Raw genomic sequence first — 19,870 nt, forward strand, 5'->3', positions numbered from 1 at the left:
ATATTATCAAAACTACATTCTATTGTTCACAAGTGACTTAGAAATAATAAGAGAACTGTGATTTGTTTATAAGTTATGCAGGGCTGGAAGCCCCAGATAAAGAAAGCTGAGCAGTTGAGGAATGATACTCAAATAATTAATAGGTACCATAGGACTTAAGATGAAAATTAAGGAGGAAAAGACAACACATTGTTTCACCTAAGAACTAACATAAATTTAACTTGATTGAGAGTTTAATGACAGGTCATGCCTGATATAGAACCAGCCTCAGCATCATGGGGCTGTGTGAGTATCTACTGTTCTTGCAGATCGAGCCAGGACTACCTAGTTAGGTGGCTAGTGTTCTCTGTGTGTGCACAGTGGTCACCTTGAGGAGTTACTATTCCTGGCATGAACTTCAAAAGTGAAATGTGCTCTTCTGTGTTCCTCTTCTTTATTGGATTATTACAGTTATAAGGGTGAGGTTTTCACCTCCATTCTTTATGCAATGAGGCAGGACATGAATATGTATCTGAATATGAAGAAATGAAAATGTTACAAATGCTGAGCATGATCTGGCTAACCCATTTCTTGCTGAGTGTAACTCTGGAGGGAGTGGTTCCACTTTTCTGGTTTTTCACACCATCTTTGGCAGATGCTAGGAATTTATGATAGAAAGGACATGAAGTACTTCTTTCGCATCATACCTCCACAGCTGATCTGGTATTCAGGTGGTACATACAGGAAAAAAACAAAACAAAACAAAACAAAAGAAACAAAACAAAAAACAAAAGGAGGAATTAAACTAAGTTAAATACAGCTCTTACTCATTTTCAGGTATTTTTCTCAAATCATATCATTAATGCCTTGCAACTCTATAGGGCAAGTTTAATCATTTTTCCCATTTTTCAGGTTGAAACTCATAAATCTAAATTTGAGGATCACAAAGATAACATGACTTCCCCATGGTCATGGAGCTCATCTGTGGTAGAGTTAAGATTTTCTAGTTCAGGGTCAGTGTTCTTACCACTGCTGCCTGCCATCTGAGTAAAAGAAGACATTCAGAAGGTGGCCCATACTCTGGCTCAGTCAGGTAAGGGTCTGATTTGATTTCATCTCAGATGGTGATCTCAGGATCCTGGGATTGAGAGACCCACATCAGGCTCCCCACTCGGGGGGGCCTCTGCTTGTCTTCCCTACCCTCTGCACCTCCCACTACTCATCCTCTCTCTCTCTCTCAAATAAATAATCATAAAAAAGAAAGGCGGCTCATAGTTAAATACCATCTTCCCAAGCGAGTGTAGCCAATTGTGATATCTTCCTCTTATCAACAATTTTAGCTATTACTTTCTGTACATTACATGATTTTGCTGTCCTGGTCCTGTCTTACGTAATTCTTGCAGCCTAAGATTTATATGTTCCATCCTTCAAGAACTGAGATTCAGTTTCTCTACTTTTTTGTACCCTTCCTCACTGTACCTAGTAACATATACACATGTAAAAGGCATCAATATTCACAAATTGGTCAATATTAGTCCTAACTGTGGACTTATTATAGCAAGTCATCACAAAAAGGTATAGACAAATCCCATACTGATGTACTAAAGCTAAAGAAATAAATTCCACTCATCAACTTTTTGAAGTTGCCTTTTCAGTAGTGGAGATAATTAATCTACAATTTCACATTTTTTTCTATGCTCCATCTCTTTTTCTTAGCCAGACAGCTGACTGGCATTGTGGTCACAGGACATATTAAAGCCACCTGGCTTTCTTGGTGATGACCTGCCATGGTTTAACCTGGCTGAAGATAAGAAACACCTGGGGAGATTTTTAAATGTACACAAACCTGGGCTTTTCTCCCAAGGATTCTGACTCGTCTTGGTAATGGAACCCAGTCAGCAATGTGGATTGATTTTAATGTGCATTGATTTTAATGTGCAGCCTGGTTTGAGAACCACTGGCCAAACTGAAAGAACATTCTAGAAGAAATAAAGACCTGTGTTTTCTCCTATCCAGTTCTTCGGGACAGCAAGCAGTTGATAGGGAAGGAAAATAACAAGGAGGAAAGTGGCAGGACTCTGCAACTTGGCATGCCATTGGAATGTCGCAAACGATTCAAAAATATTTATAAACTTCAAAAGTTTTGTGCACCTATTGAAAAAGTGCAACTGTTTCTCCCCTAATGCTCAGGTTTAAAGGCCCCAACAACTTTGAAAATATGGGAGTATTTGGCAAAGCATTCCAAATAAATGAGCCTCAGCTCTGGAATTTGCTCCTCACAGGCTGTTCTCATTAACAATCAGCCAATCCCCAAATCTGGCAGCTTTTGGAAAGCTTTTTGGCGCAAAACAGATTCTTTTTAAACCTGAGAATCATAGAAGATTTATTTTGCTGGAAAGATACAACTTTTAAAAATAACAAGCAGTTATTGCAACTGTACCGAGTAGAATCAGAGACCTCAGGAGCAACTACGAAATCAAGGTTCACCTGCCTTTCCTCATTCTACTGACGAAAAAACAGAGGCTCAAAAGAATGACGTGATTTCCTCAGTCACACAACCTAACGGTAAGGCCTGGGTACATCCTGATCTCCTGACTCACAGGCCAGTTCTCATGTTTGTCCTGCCACAGCCACAGAGTCCTCTGAAAATGGCCAAATGATTTTTTCTGCTGTGATTCATTTTGGTTGTTCACAAATGTAATGTTTTTGCAAATGCTTATATATGATCTCCAGTAACTGTAGCAAATTGCATTCAAATTTACATTGTAATTTTTGGTATGTAACATCCTTTCCACAGTCTCAAGTACCATGCTCTTGATTCTGACAGTTTCTCATTCATCCAGAAGAATATATGTGAACCCATGCATCAGATGCAAATCTAAGAGTAAATCCATAACAAACCATTATCAAAAGGGCTTGTCTTTCTCTGTATTTCCTGTCTACTCACCCCATTTCCCACTATATTTTACCGTGACTTAGAGCAAGTTTAGGAGTCAGATAAGGGTGAGGATAATTTCTAGAAAGATAAGAAAAATTCTAACACTTATTAAAGCTCTCTTAAGTTCTAGGCAAGGAGTTAGGCCCAGAGTGAAAAATTTAGTATCTGAGTTTCAGTGAGAACAGACTACTTTTTTTAAAAAAAATATATGGCTACATTTAATGAGGCAGATAGTTTTGCCTCAGCTCTGCATACTTCCCCACATTCCACATGTTACTCCATTTCCTTTGATTCAGTTAAGGATACCACTGAGACACAAAGGGTCAGAGGACTGTTCCCACAGTCATTCCTTTTATGTTCTTTTCTCTCTTCTGTAGAACATTTTCTTTCTTTCCACGACACCCCATCCACACTGGTCATTTAGTGATACATACTACTTAAGGGAGAAGTAGTTACTACTTATTGAAGGTGCTTCCCTGAATTTTACACTGTGGATAAAATGTTGAATAAACAAAGAAGAAAGACTCTAGCAGGTCTTCCTACTGTCCAGCCTCTGGGCCTTTCCCCAGGGCTCCTCCCCAGACCTAAACGAGTGCCCAGTCACTTCCTTCTGGACCGCTAGCCAGCAGTCTGCTTTCCTTTCCCTGAGGTAGCTGCCGTCACTTCTCTTTTGGACATCCTCTCTTCCAAGAACGGCTGTGGAGTAGGATGTGACGTCCCATGCTCTCCCTCTCACCATCCCTTTCTTTGCTGTCCTTTCTGGATTAACTGTTTTGCTGTTAGTCATGACAGAAACAGGAGATAACAAATTAAAAAAAAAATTAAAAAAAAATAAATAAATAAAAAACATGGAAAATATAAAGGCTCCAGAATCTCAAAGTCGTTTCAGTCATGGTCCCCGATCCGTATTTCTTTCTACTTGTGCCTTTTCCCCTCAGTTTGGAGGGTAGGAGATGAGGTAATCTCCTTTCGCCATGTTTCTTCTTCTTAGGTTTGTTGACTCTTTACTGTAAATATTTAACATCCGGAGAGCTTAGAGATTTCAGTGACCACTACGTAGGAGAAAAAGGTACCAAATCAATTCGAGGGCCTTTAAAGGTAAATGTCCTCAGTCCCCTTTGCCTCATCTCTCTGGCAAATAACAGAAGATCAATGTGGGCTTCTGGAATTTATCAGTTTAAGCTCTGGTAGCACTCCTCAGTGAAGCCAGTCTGAATTAGGAGCACCCTCTGAGTTCCTATGTTCTACCACATTTCTTGTTCCTGCACAAACTGCAGTGCTATGATAGCTTGTTTCCTGTCTGTTCCCCATCCTAGACTGGCTCTCCCTGTAAGAAAAGGACTGCAATCTTTTCTACTCATTTATATTGCTGGGGGCTGGTGGAGTGCCTGGGACACAGTAGGTACTTAGCAAATGGCTGTCAGAAGAATGAAATGATTCTCAGAAGAAGAAAGGTAGGAGGCAGGGTCTTTTTCTAGCAGAAGATGAATAGTCCTCCAAGGAATGAACAACTGAACTTCAAAGCTACGTCTGGGTCTCAGTGATGCTCCTGAAAGAGAAATTGCTTTGCTCCAAGATGAATTAGTTGATAAAAAAAGGAGGGTTTAAAGCATTCTAAGATCCTAATTCATTCCTTCGCAACCCTCACCACCTCCCAGTATGCACTGGTGACAAGAAAATGGGTAAAAAACTGGAATAGAATGGATCAAACAGAAAGGTGAGCCCTATGAAAAATTCCTGCTCATGTGACTTGGAACAAGTTACCAACCCTCTCTGGGCCTCAAGTTTACATCTATATCATGAAGTGAGTAGGCCAGATAAGATAAGGCTCCTTATAGCATTAGCCTTTCATGATTCTAAATGATTCAGAGGCATGTACTACAATGTACTTTCAATCTTCTTCTCCTCTACCTAAAGCACTTCCCTCTAAAAAAAAATGACTCTTACCATTGTCAACAGTACACTTGCAGAAAAAGAAAAAACTACAAATTATGGTCACAGGATCAATGAGGTGAAATACAAAATTAAAATGTTTTATATTCACAGAGCAATTTTTCATAACTGTGTCAAACAAAAAGTTCTACTCAATGTTTACACTAGGACTTGATGAAAAATTCCAGACATAAAACTTCTGGAACTTAGACTTGAACTCACAGGACCTCCCATCTCTATCTGATAAATTTTACAACTAAAATCTATTGGAGTCTTTTCCTTAACAAGAATTTATCTTTCAACAATTATTTCAGTTTTATTATTGAGATTCTCATGGTTTAGTAAAACTCCAGCCATCTGGAACTATCATTCTAGCTAAAGATTTCTTTAAGTACCACTATCTTTTAATAGCCTTAGAAAAAAATACTTTTGAAAGACATTATATTTCCTTGATTTTTTTAATAGAATACACAGAATGTAATTCATTCTTTTTCTCAATATGAACATCAGTTTCTATAACACAGTAATGTCCTCACACTCCAGCGAAATAGTCTAAGCCCTAGACTTTCTTCTTTTGATAATGCTTCAGATTCTACCTAAGCTGTCAACTCTCATTTCTCACCCTGATGACCTCCATCAGCTTGGTGAGGATCATCTCTCCCTGATATACAATGTGCTGATAAAAGGCAGGGAAAAAAATTCTTATTTTTGCATATCCAAGAGTAGCATCATTCCTGCTACTTAAGACATTTTAGTATGTATTTTAATATGTGTTTGTTGAAATAATGTATGAATTAACATAGCAGGTTTAATTTTAGGTTTAGGTTTAACATTGTAGATTTAATTAACAGAGTAGGTTTATTTATTTATTTTTTTAAACAAGCTTGCTAAAACTGGGAATGAAATAATAATAGAGGCTAACTAAAGGCTTGAGGGGCTTAGTTTATTACACAGTCTTATAACAGTTTCCATACACTTTCTAATTCTTATATTCTAGATAGAGTGCCATAGGTTTGAGCTCCTGAGACTCATAAAGAGCTGAAAAATAATAGTGGTAGGTAAATAAAAAACATAAAATGATTGCTTAAACTTTGGTTGATTATATAAAATTGTTTTATCAAAGAATTCTTCCATTTCTAGGCACATGTGATCTACTCCAAATATAAAACTAAGGAATGAACTGGCATTCCTATATTTTTTAGGTTATACCTTGAGTAGGTACCTCATCACACCCCCTAGCTATGTGATTTGGGGCAAATGATTTAACCTCTTCTAATTTCAGTTTTCTTACCTGAAAATAGTAATGACAAAATCTTTCTCATAGGCGTCTTCAGAGAGTTAAATAATTCATTCTAAAGTATTTTACCATAGACCTGGCCCTCAATAAGTTTGTAATTACTTTTATTGTCATATGTTGTCCATTCCTGGATTTGGGACAGTGGAGCCAAACCTGTGCATGACCAGGCACTGTGTCTGCAAAGACATTTTTCTCTTGGGCTTGCAGCCTGCCAGATACAGCTCTGCCTTGGTCTTGGGTGCTCTGAACCAAATGTGGCACCCTAAACTGAAATAAGCTCTAAGTCCTTTAACTTCCTTTCAATATGGAAAGCAAGCACAGTTCCATTACACTAACATTCTAAATGATGGGATTTTAAGGTGGGGTATGTTAAGGGCTGAAGAAAGGGGACTTAAAAGAAGGCAGTACTCCCAAGTCCCCACAATTTATCATAAATGTCAGAAACTTTAGTGACTGGAACCTGGAAATGTAAGACCTTTCCCATATTGATGCTGCTTATTACAGAATTAAAATATTCACTGTCGAGGGGCACCTGGGTAGCTCAGTGGGTTAAGTCTCTGCCGTTGGCTCAGGTCATGATCTCAGGGTCCTGGGATTGAGCCCCGCATCGGGCTCTCTGCTCAGCAGGGAGACTGCTTCGCCCCCTCTTTCTGCTTGCCTCTCCGCCTACTTGTGATCTTTCTCTCTGTGTCAAATAAATAAATAAAATCTTTAAAAAAAATAGTCACTGTTGAGAGCAAAAATGATAGCCTCAAATTTGTTTGCAACCGAAGTATTGAACACAAGAGTGCATCTTCCTTGAGTAAATGCATTGGTTTCACCTCAATTTAAATGAACAAATTCACAATGTCCCAGTTTCTTTCTGAGAGTTATTATTCACAACAGAACATACTGACATGTTTCTTAAAATACAGAAATTAAATACTGCAATATAAATGGGTTATCTTACAAATTATTACACTCAGAAATCTATAAAGAACACTACAATATGGATGAGAATACAGATGGTGATACTAAATCAAACACTCTTAAAAAGGTAGAATTCTTTTATATAAAGAAAAATGACAAATAAGATTTTATCATTTCCACTGCAGCTTAACAATTACCTTTTATCAATGCTTTTTATAGCTTTCCTACACTAGCTCCCTACTGAATTTGGCCAATTTATTTTTCATTTTTAGTGAACTTTACCTGACCTGAGGACTACATTAAGTAACTCCTCAGATTTGGAATTTGCTAAATTCCAAAACCATTACTATGGATCTTACTGCCCAAAACCATTACTACGGATCTTACTGCCCAACACCTTAAGCAGCTGTATTGTTGACTTCTGAATCTTTTCTAAATAAGGCATTATTAATAAACACTAGTATTATACTCGCATCTCAAACTCCCATTAGCAATCACTAGGACTTTTCAGTAACACTTTTGCACTAAACTTCCAAACTACCAGTTGATCAGCAGTGTGCACAATGCATTAAGAAACAAACCATGAGACTTAATCTCAGGAAACAAACTGAGGGTTGCTGGAGGGGAAGGGGTGGGTGAGATGGGGTGGCTGGTGATGGACATTGGGGAGGGTAAGACTGATGAATCACAGACCTATACCCCTGAAGCAGGTAATACATGATATGTTAATAAATTTAAAAAAAAATCTTGATTAGCACTTGTCTAAAATACTACATCTCCTAGAATACATAAACTGAACCTCTGCATAAACCTTAAAGATGCTGACACATCACTATGAAGACAACTATTTTACTTAGGGTTTTAAGAACTTTATTTGAAGTTTTGATTCTTTTTTTACTTGGTCTTCAAGTCCTCACTAAAATTGCTACTTGGAAACTCATTTACTGAAAAATATGTATAAACAAAATTATGGGCTGACCAAAATCAATTTTTAAAATAAATATAAACAAAACATTGCAAAATTCATGCCACAATTGTGACACTTGTGGTTCTGCAGGGAGTAGAAGTGTGCTGAGGAAAATCAACAATGTCATGGACAGGGAGCCCAGGAGTTAAGGGTCCAATAGCAGTTAATACTGCTATGCTATAAACCTGGCCTGAGACAGAATTTGCTAATAATTCCTGTGCTATGGATATCCTGAAAAAGTCCCTTAAATTGAGTTATCACCCCCTACTCTATCCTTTTTTTAAATTGGAACTTTCACATACTAAATTTGTAAATAGAAAATTATAAATTTATAAATACTAAATTTGTAAACATCTATGCATATTAAGACTCACTTAATATCCACATACAAAAGTAATTTGGCTTTTGCCCCCAAATTTAGAAACTTATCTTAGGAAATTTCAAAACCCAGTTTCTATGTAATCAACACTTTGGCTCTTCTACTTGTATTATCTCTAGGACATTAAAGAGCTCTGCAGGGGGAAAAATAATTATCTGACCATATTAATTATTCAAATATTTGAATATTCAAATATTCAAATCCATCTCTACTCTGATGGATTTTAACAGACAATAGAGTCAAGGAACATTTAAAGAGGTTATCTGTTTCCCTATGCTTCTGTGCCTGGCCTTTTTCCCTAGCTTTACTAATTCTTGGGAGGCCATTTTTTTCTCTCTGATTTCAAGTTTACTTACATGCTGACAACTGGTATATCATTAACGCTGACAACTGGTATATCATTAACCTCAGCCAACTGCTTTTTCTTGAACTTCAGGCCTGTGTGCACAATGAACAAAAGGACCTTCTTTTTTTTTTTTTTTTTTAAAGATTTTATTTATTTGATAGAGAGAGATCACAAGTAGGCAGAGAGCCAGGCAGAGAGAGGGGGAAGCAGGCTCCTCACTGAGCAGAGCCTGATGTGTGACTTGATCCCAGGACTCTGGGATCATGACCTGAGCCGAAGGCAGAAGCTTTATTTAAGCCACTGAGCCACCCAGGACCCTTCTAAGGGAACTTCTTAGCTAAGAGACTGAATGCATTCATTCTGTCATTCACTTACCACCCCCTGCCCCAGCCAATATTTTTGAGCATCTACTGCGTGCTAATGTTCTTAGCATTAGGGATATAGCAGTGAACCTAACAAACAATAGTCCTTGCCCTCATGGAGTTTCCATGCTAGACAGATGATAAGCAAAACAACTACATTATAGAGAAAAGTAAGACAAAGGGCTTAGAAAGAAATCCTGGAGAAGTTATCTTTTTTTTAAAGACTGGCTTGGAAGACCTCACAGAGGTGAACTTTTAACAAAAACCTTAAGAGAATGAGTGAGTGAGCATACAGAAATCTGGTGGAAGAGCATTTCAGATGTTCTGCAGGCACCCTCAATTTGTTTTTGAGAGACAGAGTTGGGAGGGGGGCAGGGAAGAGCAGAAGAAGAGAAAGAATCTTAAGCAGTCTCTATGCCCAGCATGGAGCTAGACTTGGGGCTCAATCTCACAACCCTCAGATCATGACTGAGCCAAAATCAAGAGTCGAATGCTTATCTGACTGAGTCACCCAGATGCCCCTAAAGACTCAGAACTGAATTTAATGTTTTTTCCTTGCAAGTCAGCTTCTCTTCCTGTATTTCCTGGTTTTTGTTTTGCTTTTTAAATTGTGCAATCATCTCTACCACATTAAAAAAAAAAAAAAAAATCCGAGATTTAGCCCTCCCTACAGTCTACTCCTTAACTCTGAACAACTATCAGTAGCCTATGTCCTTTTGATCCTATCTCTTCATATTGCCTAGTGATTTTTCATTCCTGTTGCAAGGATTATTGTTACTGTCCTTGTTCAGGCCAAAATTGCTTTTCCCCTGGGTTTTTCTAATTTGCATTCTTTTAACAAGTGCTCTTGCCTCCTCCAATTCATCCTTGATACTGCTGAACAGTTATATTTGTGAAATGCAAACATGCCATTCTCCTGCTTAAACTTTTCAGTGATTTCTCATTATTGTCAAACCCACTCTTTATTGCTGCATGGAGAGGGGTCTAATGTGATTGGTATACTTACTCTGCCCCTCTCCTCTTTCCAATAACCTCTCTGGGGTTCTTCTCACCATTTAGATTTACTGGCTCCAGCTCTATAAAGTTCCTCCTACAAGTGACCCAACACTGTGCTCTCTTACACTTTGTACAAGTTGCTCTTGTAATAGTGATTTGTTTTCATGCTTGTCTTTCTTAAACCCAGCATCAAAGCAGGAACTAAAATCCAAATGGATAAATGTAACACCCTTAATAATTGGTATAATACAAACACAGATGCCCCATTTCCAGGATCTGGACACAGGCAAATGGTTTCTTTCTCCTCACTCAGAATCACTTTAGAAATACCTATTCTACATGCAATTCAACATGGTCTGATACTGAAAACAAACATCCAATCTCATTTGTTTGGAAAACTATCTGATTTAAAAGCACAATACTCCTTTCCCCAGTAACAGCTATTACTTAGGGAAATTCACATATACACCATCTATCTGTGTACTTTTATTTTTTAGCAATGAAGGAAATTTCAGTTCCAGAATACATGAATCACTTCTGTTAAAGATAATTTGAGGTTAAGAGAACTGCTCACAGGGATTAAAAAAGGAAAATAAAGTTAACAACAGAAAATAGGTAGAGATAAGGGAAAATTAGTTTTACAAAGCCACTGTAGTGCCATCTGGGTGGAAAAAGATCCAATTCATATGTAAGAGAAAAATGAAAATGAAATCCAGAATCAACAATCCAGACATAAAAACTAGTAAAATAAATATAACATATAAATGAGGGACTAAGAATTGCAAAATAAACTTGATGTATTTTATACCTAGAGTAAAATGAAACAATCTGCCAGCTTCTCATTTACTGTGCTGGTTGGGGGGGGGGATGCGGGGGCAGGGAACAAATCTTTGTTTACAGGTACCTGATGGTAAATGGAAATTTACAGTACAACATTGCCTTGAAAGGTGTTTCCATTTGTAGCCAAGTTGTTCCTTATTAATAAATAGCAGTTGAATTAGACATTCATAATAATGTATTAGACTACTGAATATGACTTATTCAAGTCATATTCATTCATATGTCATATTCAATATGACATTCATAAAATAATGAAAATGACTTCCAAAGACTTATGGTTCATTTTGCTTTTTAGAGAATAGTAAAAAAGAAAAAAGAACGTAATTTTTAAATTTCATATGCTATCATTATTTTGATATTTCACGCTATACATGTATGAGGATTTATACTCTTGACAATGGTACAGAACGTAACTTTTTTTTTTTTTTTTTTGGAGGGGTATTAGGGGGAGAAGGACAGAGAAAATCTTAAGCAGGCTCCATGCCCAGTGAAGGTCTCCATCTCACAACCAGAGCTGAAATCAAGAGATGGACACTTAACCAGCTGTCACCCAGGTGCCTCCAGAATGTAACTTTTAAAAACAGGAATTCTTGAAGGTATTTTAAGTACTCTATAGACAAAAAAATACACTATTATTTTGAATTTTACAGATAGTTAAGCTGAATACTAGCCAATTAACTCTACTGAAATCAACCTTGAGACCCAAATGTTTTTCCTCTATGGCTGGCAATCCCAGCCAGAGATTTTTATTAGTACAGGGAGAATAAGTTCCTGCCTATGTTTATCAGATTTTATCAGGCAAAGTAATCAACTGAAGATGTTAAAATATAGACTGAAACCCAGAAGGCCCAGGATTGATGCTGGTTTCCAGTTTCTGACAAGCTCTTAGGGTCTTGGTCCATAGTCTGCTAGTGATCCATGGACCACACTTCTGAATTGCAAGGCCTGAATCAGTGGTTCTAAGTCCTGATACTTAACGGAATCACCTGGGGAGCTATAAGAAACCATTTCTAAGGCTGAAAGGTTACTGAGCCTGGGATCCAGTCTGGGTACTGAGTTTCAAAAGCTCCCAAGTTCAGGCTAACAAGCAACTAACTTTGAGAATCTATGACCGAAAATGGTCAGATTTCTGGGTAGGTTTTATTTCTCCTTGTTTCTAATACAGTAGGTAACAGAACTGGGAATAACCGGTACTGCATAGATTATGAGAGTAATATACGCCCCAAGTCTCCAAACTTCTACTGGTAATATGAGTCATTATCAATCAGGTTCTAATATTAAGAATCTTAGCAGTTTCATTTCTATACTCCTACCAAATTCTTTAATAACATACTCTTCATAGTATTTTAAATATCTATCATCCTATTCCTAATTACAGATTAAAGTAAACTCAGATTAGTCAGAAGTTTATATATATATATATATATATATATATATATATATATATATTCCCCAGACCTTGCACTTGTCCCAGGAGAAAAAGCCCAGACACAGAAAAGGACAAGCAAAAGTTTACTTAATTTCTATATTTCATGTGGGTACCAATGTATTAAAAATTGAATTACCGGGGCGCCTGGGTGGCTCAGTGGGTTAAGCCGCTGCCTTCGGCTCAGGTCATGATCTCAGGGTCCTGGGATCGAGTCCCACATCGGGCTCTCTGCTCGGCAGGGAGCCTGCTTCCCCCCCCCTCTCTCTGCCTGCTTCTCCATCTACTTGTGATTTCTCTCTGTCAAATAAATAAATAAAATCTTAAAAAAAAAAAATTGAATTACCACTCTTTCTTCATAATGCTTTTCCTAATTATTTTGCTAAACTGAGTTTTGTAAAAGGTCAGGATGCAATTCCATTCCAAGGATCCCTCCCTAACTCTTAAAATAATGAAAATATTGTAAACTCTCAGGTATTAGCAGAACTCCCTCATTACAGTAGAGTACTGGAGTTCAAGTCAACTATCACATACTACAAATGATGCGACTTAAACTTTCTGAACAGGCCTTCTCACCTCCTAAAATAGGATGTAGAGAGAGTGCAATAAGAATGTGCAAGCACAGACTAATGCCACATAGAAATTTAAGACAACAATACATATTTCTAGATAAGCCAAATAAATACATATAGTGTGGTAGTGCAAAGAAATGGAGCCCGGAGCAGGAACTACCTTCTGCTTTAGCACTAATTAGCCACATAACAAGCAAATGACACACCTTAATTGCATTTTAAAAATAAAGACACCTCAAATAGCTTATCTTGAGAATCCCTAGCAGAATGAAACTCTATGACCTAAAAGTAATGAATTATATGGTCCTCCAAAGCAAGTATGAGTAACTGTAAAACGAAACAAAACAAAAAACCCACCAAGAGTTTACTTGTAACATGCCTGATTTAACAAGTCTCTTAAGAAAAATACCATTTTAAATTTGTCTTCTAGAAAAGTCTACAAATTATTTGGCCATCACTTAGAAAAAAAAAGTGTACAGGAAATGGAGGAAAGGGATCATTAAACACTATACAAGGACACTATGCAGAATTAAAATAAGCAGATGAAACTGAGTATGATGAAATACTGAACGGCTTTTCCTTAGAAAAAACTTATTTCAAAGTATGACATTTGGGATTTTATGATCTATCCCAAAGAATATAAGGTATTCTTATATATACAAAATGTTTTTAAGTACTGCAAATAACTCATAATTTCTACATAAATTATTCTAATTAATAAAAATGGTAGTACATGGAGATTATTTCCTTTTAATTTATTGTTTAGTTTGAACACGTCTTGCCAATTACAAAATACCTAGTGTGACCAAATAAATGAAAAATCCCTGTAAGAATCATGAAGTGCCTTGCAGCGTTCTGTCAGGATGCCACGATATGTTAACAAGGGGGACACAGCTCGTCTCAATTATAAGGTCCGATCACTAATCTTCTTCAGAACTGGAATCATCCTCTTGGTCAGAGAGTTCAGGAACAGGGAAGCGGAGAATGGCAGCTACTCCAGTCAGCTGACTGAGCTGTTCCCCTGACACATGAAGACTTGAGAATATCCTAACTGTGCCCGCATTCTCTTTCACACTGTCCACAAGCTTCACATACCGGCTTCGTGTGGCGACATCCTGGTGCCTGAACAGCTCATCGCTGATGAGCAATGTGTCAATGGCCATAGCCTCATTAGCCTTCTCCACCTGCTTGAGTCCGTAAAACGCTCGGTCAGGTTCATGTTGTAGCATTTTATAGAAGTCATCCAAGGCTTTTACTTCCCCAGCAGCTTTAGTGTCTGAAAGGCGGCTAGCTACAGAAGGGTCACAAAGGGCCTCTTTCAGGGAGTACTTGTGTCCAGAGGAGGCATGTACCTAGAATCATAATTATCAAAGTCAGACAGAAGAATGTCTTCGAGTACCCATTAATCAGCCTGCAATGACCTAAAGCCAAAAGCACAAAGAAGGCTTTCTATGTTTGAGGACTTAAGCCAAGTTTACTATGTAAACAGGCTGTTTTAACAACTTTCACTTCATTACCTCACTTACAATCGCAGTCCAGTGAACACTTTCTCCTCCTGCACTTTTCCCAGGTCTAAAATTTAAGAGTAGTTTATACAAATCCCTCTGCCCACTCTGAATTATCCTTGGATAAGATTTTTACCTGAAGAAACTTGGACCGATTTTCCAGGAGCACTTTGTTGTCGGTCTTCACTGCTTGCTGAAACATGTAGTCGCAGAACTGCTCCCTCACAAATCCCGGGCTGGCCACCAGGATGCACTTCACAACGTCGAAGTTGATGTGGCGCTGGATAGCCTGGACCACCTGTTCATAGAACCGCTCCAAGGCCCGGTCATGCTGGGAACAGTTGCCTTTCCGTTTTCTGGGGATGTTCACCTCCACCTTGGCCCGAGTGAGGGTCATGCTGGGAGTGACTAAGCAGATATGGGCGAGGCCTTCCTGCATCACCACGGCGGCCACATCTGCACTCCAGGCTGGGTCACAGGCCTGCTCGATGCGCTCCAGAACCACACTGTCCCACTGTTTCTTGGCCAGGGTGAACTGGCGGTTGGGCTCCAGCTCGATGGTGTGGTAAGCCCCCATCTTCACATACTCATTCTCTTGGATGTTGGTTCCCTTAACCCGCAGCTGGCAGGCCTGAGAGTCAAAATCGATGGCCTCTACGCAGAGTGTGAGAGTAGTGCGGACCCGGTTGCTTCCTACGCTGCCCGTGGAGGACTCCGTCTGTACCTTGCGGATGGTGGAGGCGCGCAAGCTGTCGCCCACCTGCACTAGATTGTAGGTGTGCCACATATCCTCAGGTTCTTCGGGGACTAGGGTCACCTGGCCCGCATTATCTTTCTCAATGTCCTTCCTCACAAGCTTCATGACCTCCGCGGGGGTTCAGAGGCAGAACAAGAGGAAAGGAGAAGGTCCTCAGTGGGAAAGGGACAGGGAGGGAAAAGGGGAGTCTAGGTCGGGAAGGGGGCGGGGTCCGGTTCCTACAGGCACTTGCCTGGCGGGAAGGAAATACCCGAGCTCCGACTCAAGCGGCCAAGGGGAACACTTACTCTAGCCCTTCCTTTCCTAGTCTTCCGACAGAGCGCCAGACGCGAGCAAGAGACACAGCAGCAAAACACAGCCTTCCCCGGCGTTCCAGCACCCAGCACGGACCCGGCGGCTGATGAAATGACGGCGCATGCTCAGCCCGCGTTCCACCTCTCGGCGCACGTTTTACGTCCCCAACGAGGAGGCGGGGTTGCAGTTTGCGGGGGGCGCAGGCGCACTAAGGGCGAAGTGCGTCCGAAGACTGAACGGAGAGCAAAGGGCTTAGAATCTTTGGTGGCGAGTTACTTATTTTAATGCTGAACTTGGACTTCCTAAGTTTTCTCTTCCAAACCTGTTTGTGCAGAATCTGGGAAGTATGTGAGTGCAACCCCCCCCCCCCCCCCCCCCCGCCCAGCTGCATGAAGTTACTACTGTACACCCTCTCTGCCCCGGATAAATCCAAAACTTAACTAAAAGGATTTCTCAAAATCTCAGGCTTGGCCCCAAAGTTCTAAACTGGGCTTGCCTTATCAGCACTCAGACGCTACACGCCTGTTGGAGTTGGCATTTCCAGAAACGGTTTCTAAGAACCACTGGTCACGGTGGGTCTGGGCTCAGAGCAACGTGCCCAGCTGTTTTCTGTGTTTGTTACCCTGTCTGCACGATCTGACTACCCAGATGTTAAAGCACTGACCCCAGAGAGAAAAGAAACCATCTGTGGAATTCACCCCTGGGTGGACAGCTCAGTTGCTTGGCCTGATGTCCTGGGAATCCCAGAATCCAAAATTGGCAGTCTCTGCTTTATGCAGCTCAGTAGCCTGTGAAATGTTTAGGTTGGGGGTTGGGTCGCAAAAATTTAGAGCCCGATCTTCACTGCCTAAATTGAGTTGAAGATACGGGAAGTGGAAAAAGTCTGATGTACTGGGACCAACCCGACTGAATGGCTACAAAGTTGATTTTAAAGAAAATCTTTAAATCACTTAGCGTTTTTATCGTGATAACAAGATCAGTGAGTAGAAATAGAAAAAGCCCACCAGAATTTCCCCCAGAGTTAAAATGAGATGGGGAGGGGCACATGGGTATCTCAGTGGGTTAAGCATCTGACTTCAGCTCGGGTCACAATCTCTAGCGTCCTGGGATTGAGCCCCAGCAGGTTCCACGTGCTCAGTGGGAGCCCGCTTCTACCTCTTCCTCTGCCCCTCCCCCTCCGCTCCTGCTCCTGAGCTGGATCTCTTGCTTTCTCTCAAATAAATAAAATCTTAAAACAAACAAAACAACAAAAACCAGAGGAGGTGAACAGAGTAGTCCTACCCACATATCTTCTCATTCTCTTTCTTACTTGCATATGGCACTGAAAGGGAATCTTAACCACCCAGAACTGGTGAGACCAGGGTGAAAGGAAGGAATCTGACTTTGCCACAAGTCTTGACAGTCTTAACTCTGATGCCTCAATTATCTTCCTCAGAGATTCTCAGGAGACACAAAAATCCCTTTTAAAGCGCTAATACAAATTAGAGCCATTGTTTGTTTTGTGACTTTCTCCCTCCCTCTCTCTTTACCTCCTTTTCCTATTCCTTCCACACCTTCCTGTCATACTGAATGCCTTCCTAAAGTTTCTAACTCTGACGGCCTTCTTCCACTTCCCGGAAGACCCAGCAACTTTGAGTAAGGAACCGAATGCCCTAAGATGTGAAGATGGTTTGCCTCTCCAAAGGACATTCCCTAACCAGGAGAGAGAAATACTTTGAGTTGCTCCTTGATCACCTAAGTAGAATTCTCTTCAAAATCTGATAAAGATTAAGAACCACATAATCACAGTGGCAGGCATACAGTAGGATCTTAGTAAGTGTTAAGTTTTTCTTGAAGAGCTATCATTTATGGAATATTCACCAGGTCCTTTCCTATACTCTTCTAATCCTCTTCTCTAAATATTTGTTATCCTCATTTTGTAGTAAGAAAATGAATTACAGAAAAATAAATGTATTCAAGAGTTTAATTCTAAGGTCCATTACAGTGGTAAAAGATCAATACGAAGTTTAATACCTGCACAGCAATAGTCAGCAGACATGGGTCATGATCTTTCCAGCAGATTATAGCATCTTTAGTTAGGTCCCCTAACAGCTACAAACCTGAAGCCTTCATTCTAAATTGTAAGTCAGGTTTTTGGTGCTGCCTCTCTCATTTGATAACCCTTATAAGGTTCTAATGAGATTACGATACTTTGTAAACTGTAGAGTTCTACAAACACGTGAGATACTGTGGTATATCTCTAAGAATGCCTGACCTGAAGCTAGAAATCTGAATCAGACATAGCAGGGGGCAAGGGCTCACACTGACATGATCATAATTATTCGGTCTTAGAAAAATAACTGGTTTGGTAAGGTTGACTGATGGATAATCTGTAGGTATCATTAATTTATACTAGTATCCCTTCTCCAGGGAAAACTTAGGTGAGCCCTAGTACATGAATTCATGTATCTTGTTGGTGAATTAGATTACAGTTCTTGTTGCTATTATAGTGGTATGTTAGAAATGGTTAGTATCACAGCAGCAGGAATTATGAGCTCCTGAAGAATGGAAATCTTGTTTGAATACCCTAGGCTTAGTGCAGTAAGGGCTGTATAAATGTTCTTGTTCCTAGTATTTTTTTTTTCAAGACTTAACTTTCCTGCAACACTTACTAATCTTTTCCTTCTTCTGCTTAGAGCACCTTGGAGGCTCCTCCCATCATTGCTTCTTTGCTTGTCTATCCCGTTTTCAGACTGTGAGCCTACCTTTTATTTGTCTATGTTCCTGAAACCCAGCCCAGCAATTGTTATATAAACAGTCATCATATGAAAGAATGCATATTTTTTAGTTCTCCTTTAATGCAGAACTTTTAACTTATCTATCACTGGCATCTTAAAATTAAGAAAACATTTTGTTTTATAATGTTACTAGAATTTTAAAGAGAAGATTACTCTTAAGGTTAGTTTCTAAAAACCTGTTTCAATTTTTGAGATACCCATGCTTGGGTAAGAAAATGATTATTTCAAACACATCTTACTGAGGAAAAGAGCTGAAAATGTTGTAAATAATGTATAATGACAGTTTTATTATGCCTGTTTAGGAAATGGTCTTTGCAGAATAAGTCAGAGCTCTGATTATGAATATCTAATAATAAATGCAATCATTTATGAAAAGGGAATGTGCTAACCTCAGGTTGTTCAAAGATGCCCATGTGACCACCACAAGCAAAGCTAAGTACAGTTGGGAGAAATATTCAGCTAATTCAGGCAAAAGGGGGAAAGGGACAATTTTTGGTTTTTGTTTCTTAAAGAGATCTACTATTTGGATAAAAATATATTAATGTTTTTGCACATAAAGTGAATTCTTAATACCAACCAGTGCATATATATTAATCTCCTTTAAGACTTAGTTGATTTTTTAAACTTCCTTTTAAATTATAGAAGACTTTAGATAAAAATTCGGTACCTTCATATGTGTATAGCTCTAGCACTAATCACCATTTGACAGAAATTTAGCATTTGCCAAAACCAGTCATTGATCCTGTGCAACTAGAACACTTTTAATGACTTTACTGCCACATTTCTGCTGAGGCAGAGTGTTCAGATGAAGCTCATTTCTGGGATTTGGTGAGGCTGCTGATGATAGAGGAACAATTATCCCCTGTAGCAGATAGAAAAAAAACTAAGAAGAGGGACAAGGTTCATGTCATTGTTTCCAGGAACAGTGTCATTTGTATCCAGGAGTGTTTGAAATTATATGATGCAGTTTTTAAAAATACAAAGAAATTTAATAGAAAATTACTATGTAGATTTACTGTATGTTATATCTGTAATTTTCAGATGTATATTTTCCCACCTTTCAACATCTCTGAGACTGGGAGTTATTTAACAGTCTAATAATTATAATTGGATTGGCAGCACTCTTTTTCCTTAGTAGTGAATAAAATAATGATGCATTTTTTCAATTGATGGTGTCTTTTTTTTTTTTAAAGATTTTATTTATTTATTTGACACACAGAGAGAGGCAGGCAGAGAGAGGGGGAAGGAGACTCCCCGCTGAGCAGAGAGCCAGATGCGGGGCTCCATCCCAGGACCCTGAGATCATGACCTTAGCCAAAGGCAGAGGCTTAATCCACTGAGCCACCCAGGCACCCCTTGATCGTGTCTTTCATTCAATTAGATATAAATATGGGGCTGTGTGTGTATATATATATATATATATATATATATACACATATATGTCTGTGTGTGTATATATAGATATATATATACATATATATGTGTGTGTATATATATATACATATATGTACATGTATATACATACTTCATTTTGAATAAAAAATCTTAACTGAAAAAATTTACAAAGGAAGACACCTTGCTTTTAGGCTTACTA

At 39.0% G+C, this 19,870-nt stretch overlaps 2 protein-coding genes across 3 annotated transcripts in view; both read right to left on the reverse strand.

Moving 5' to 3' along the window:
• The window catches only part of ITGA1 (integrin subunit alpha 1), a 177,742-nt gene that overhangs the window by 152,269 nt on the left and 5,603 nt on the right, over positions 1 to 19,870 (reverse strand). The gene's annotated exons all lie outside the window — the stretch shown is intronic.
• Positions 13,684 to 15,779, reverse strand: PELO (pelota mRNA surveillance and ribosome rescue factor). Its single transcript, XM_082723226.1, has 2 exons — positions 14,585 to 15,779; positions 13,684 to 14,295 (listed from the first exon to the last, which is right to left on the reverse strand). The coding sequence occupies exons 1-2, from the start codon at positions 15,308 to 15,310 to the stop codon at positions 13,864 to 13,866; spliced, it is 1,158 nt and encodes a 385-aa protein (XP_082579352.1). The 5' UTR covers positions 15,311 to 15,779; the 3' UTR covers positions 13,684 to 13,863.

The sequence above is a fragment of the Mustela nivalis genome (assembly GCF_964662115.1).
Source record: "Mustela nivalis genome assembly, chromosome: 3".
Lineage (NCBI taxonomy): Eukaryota > Metazoa > Chordata > Mammalia > Carnivora > Mustelidae > Mustela > Mustela nivalis.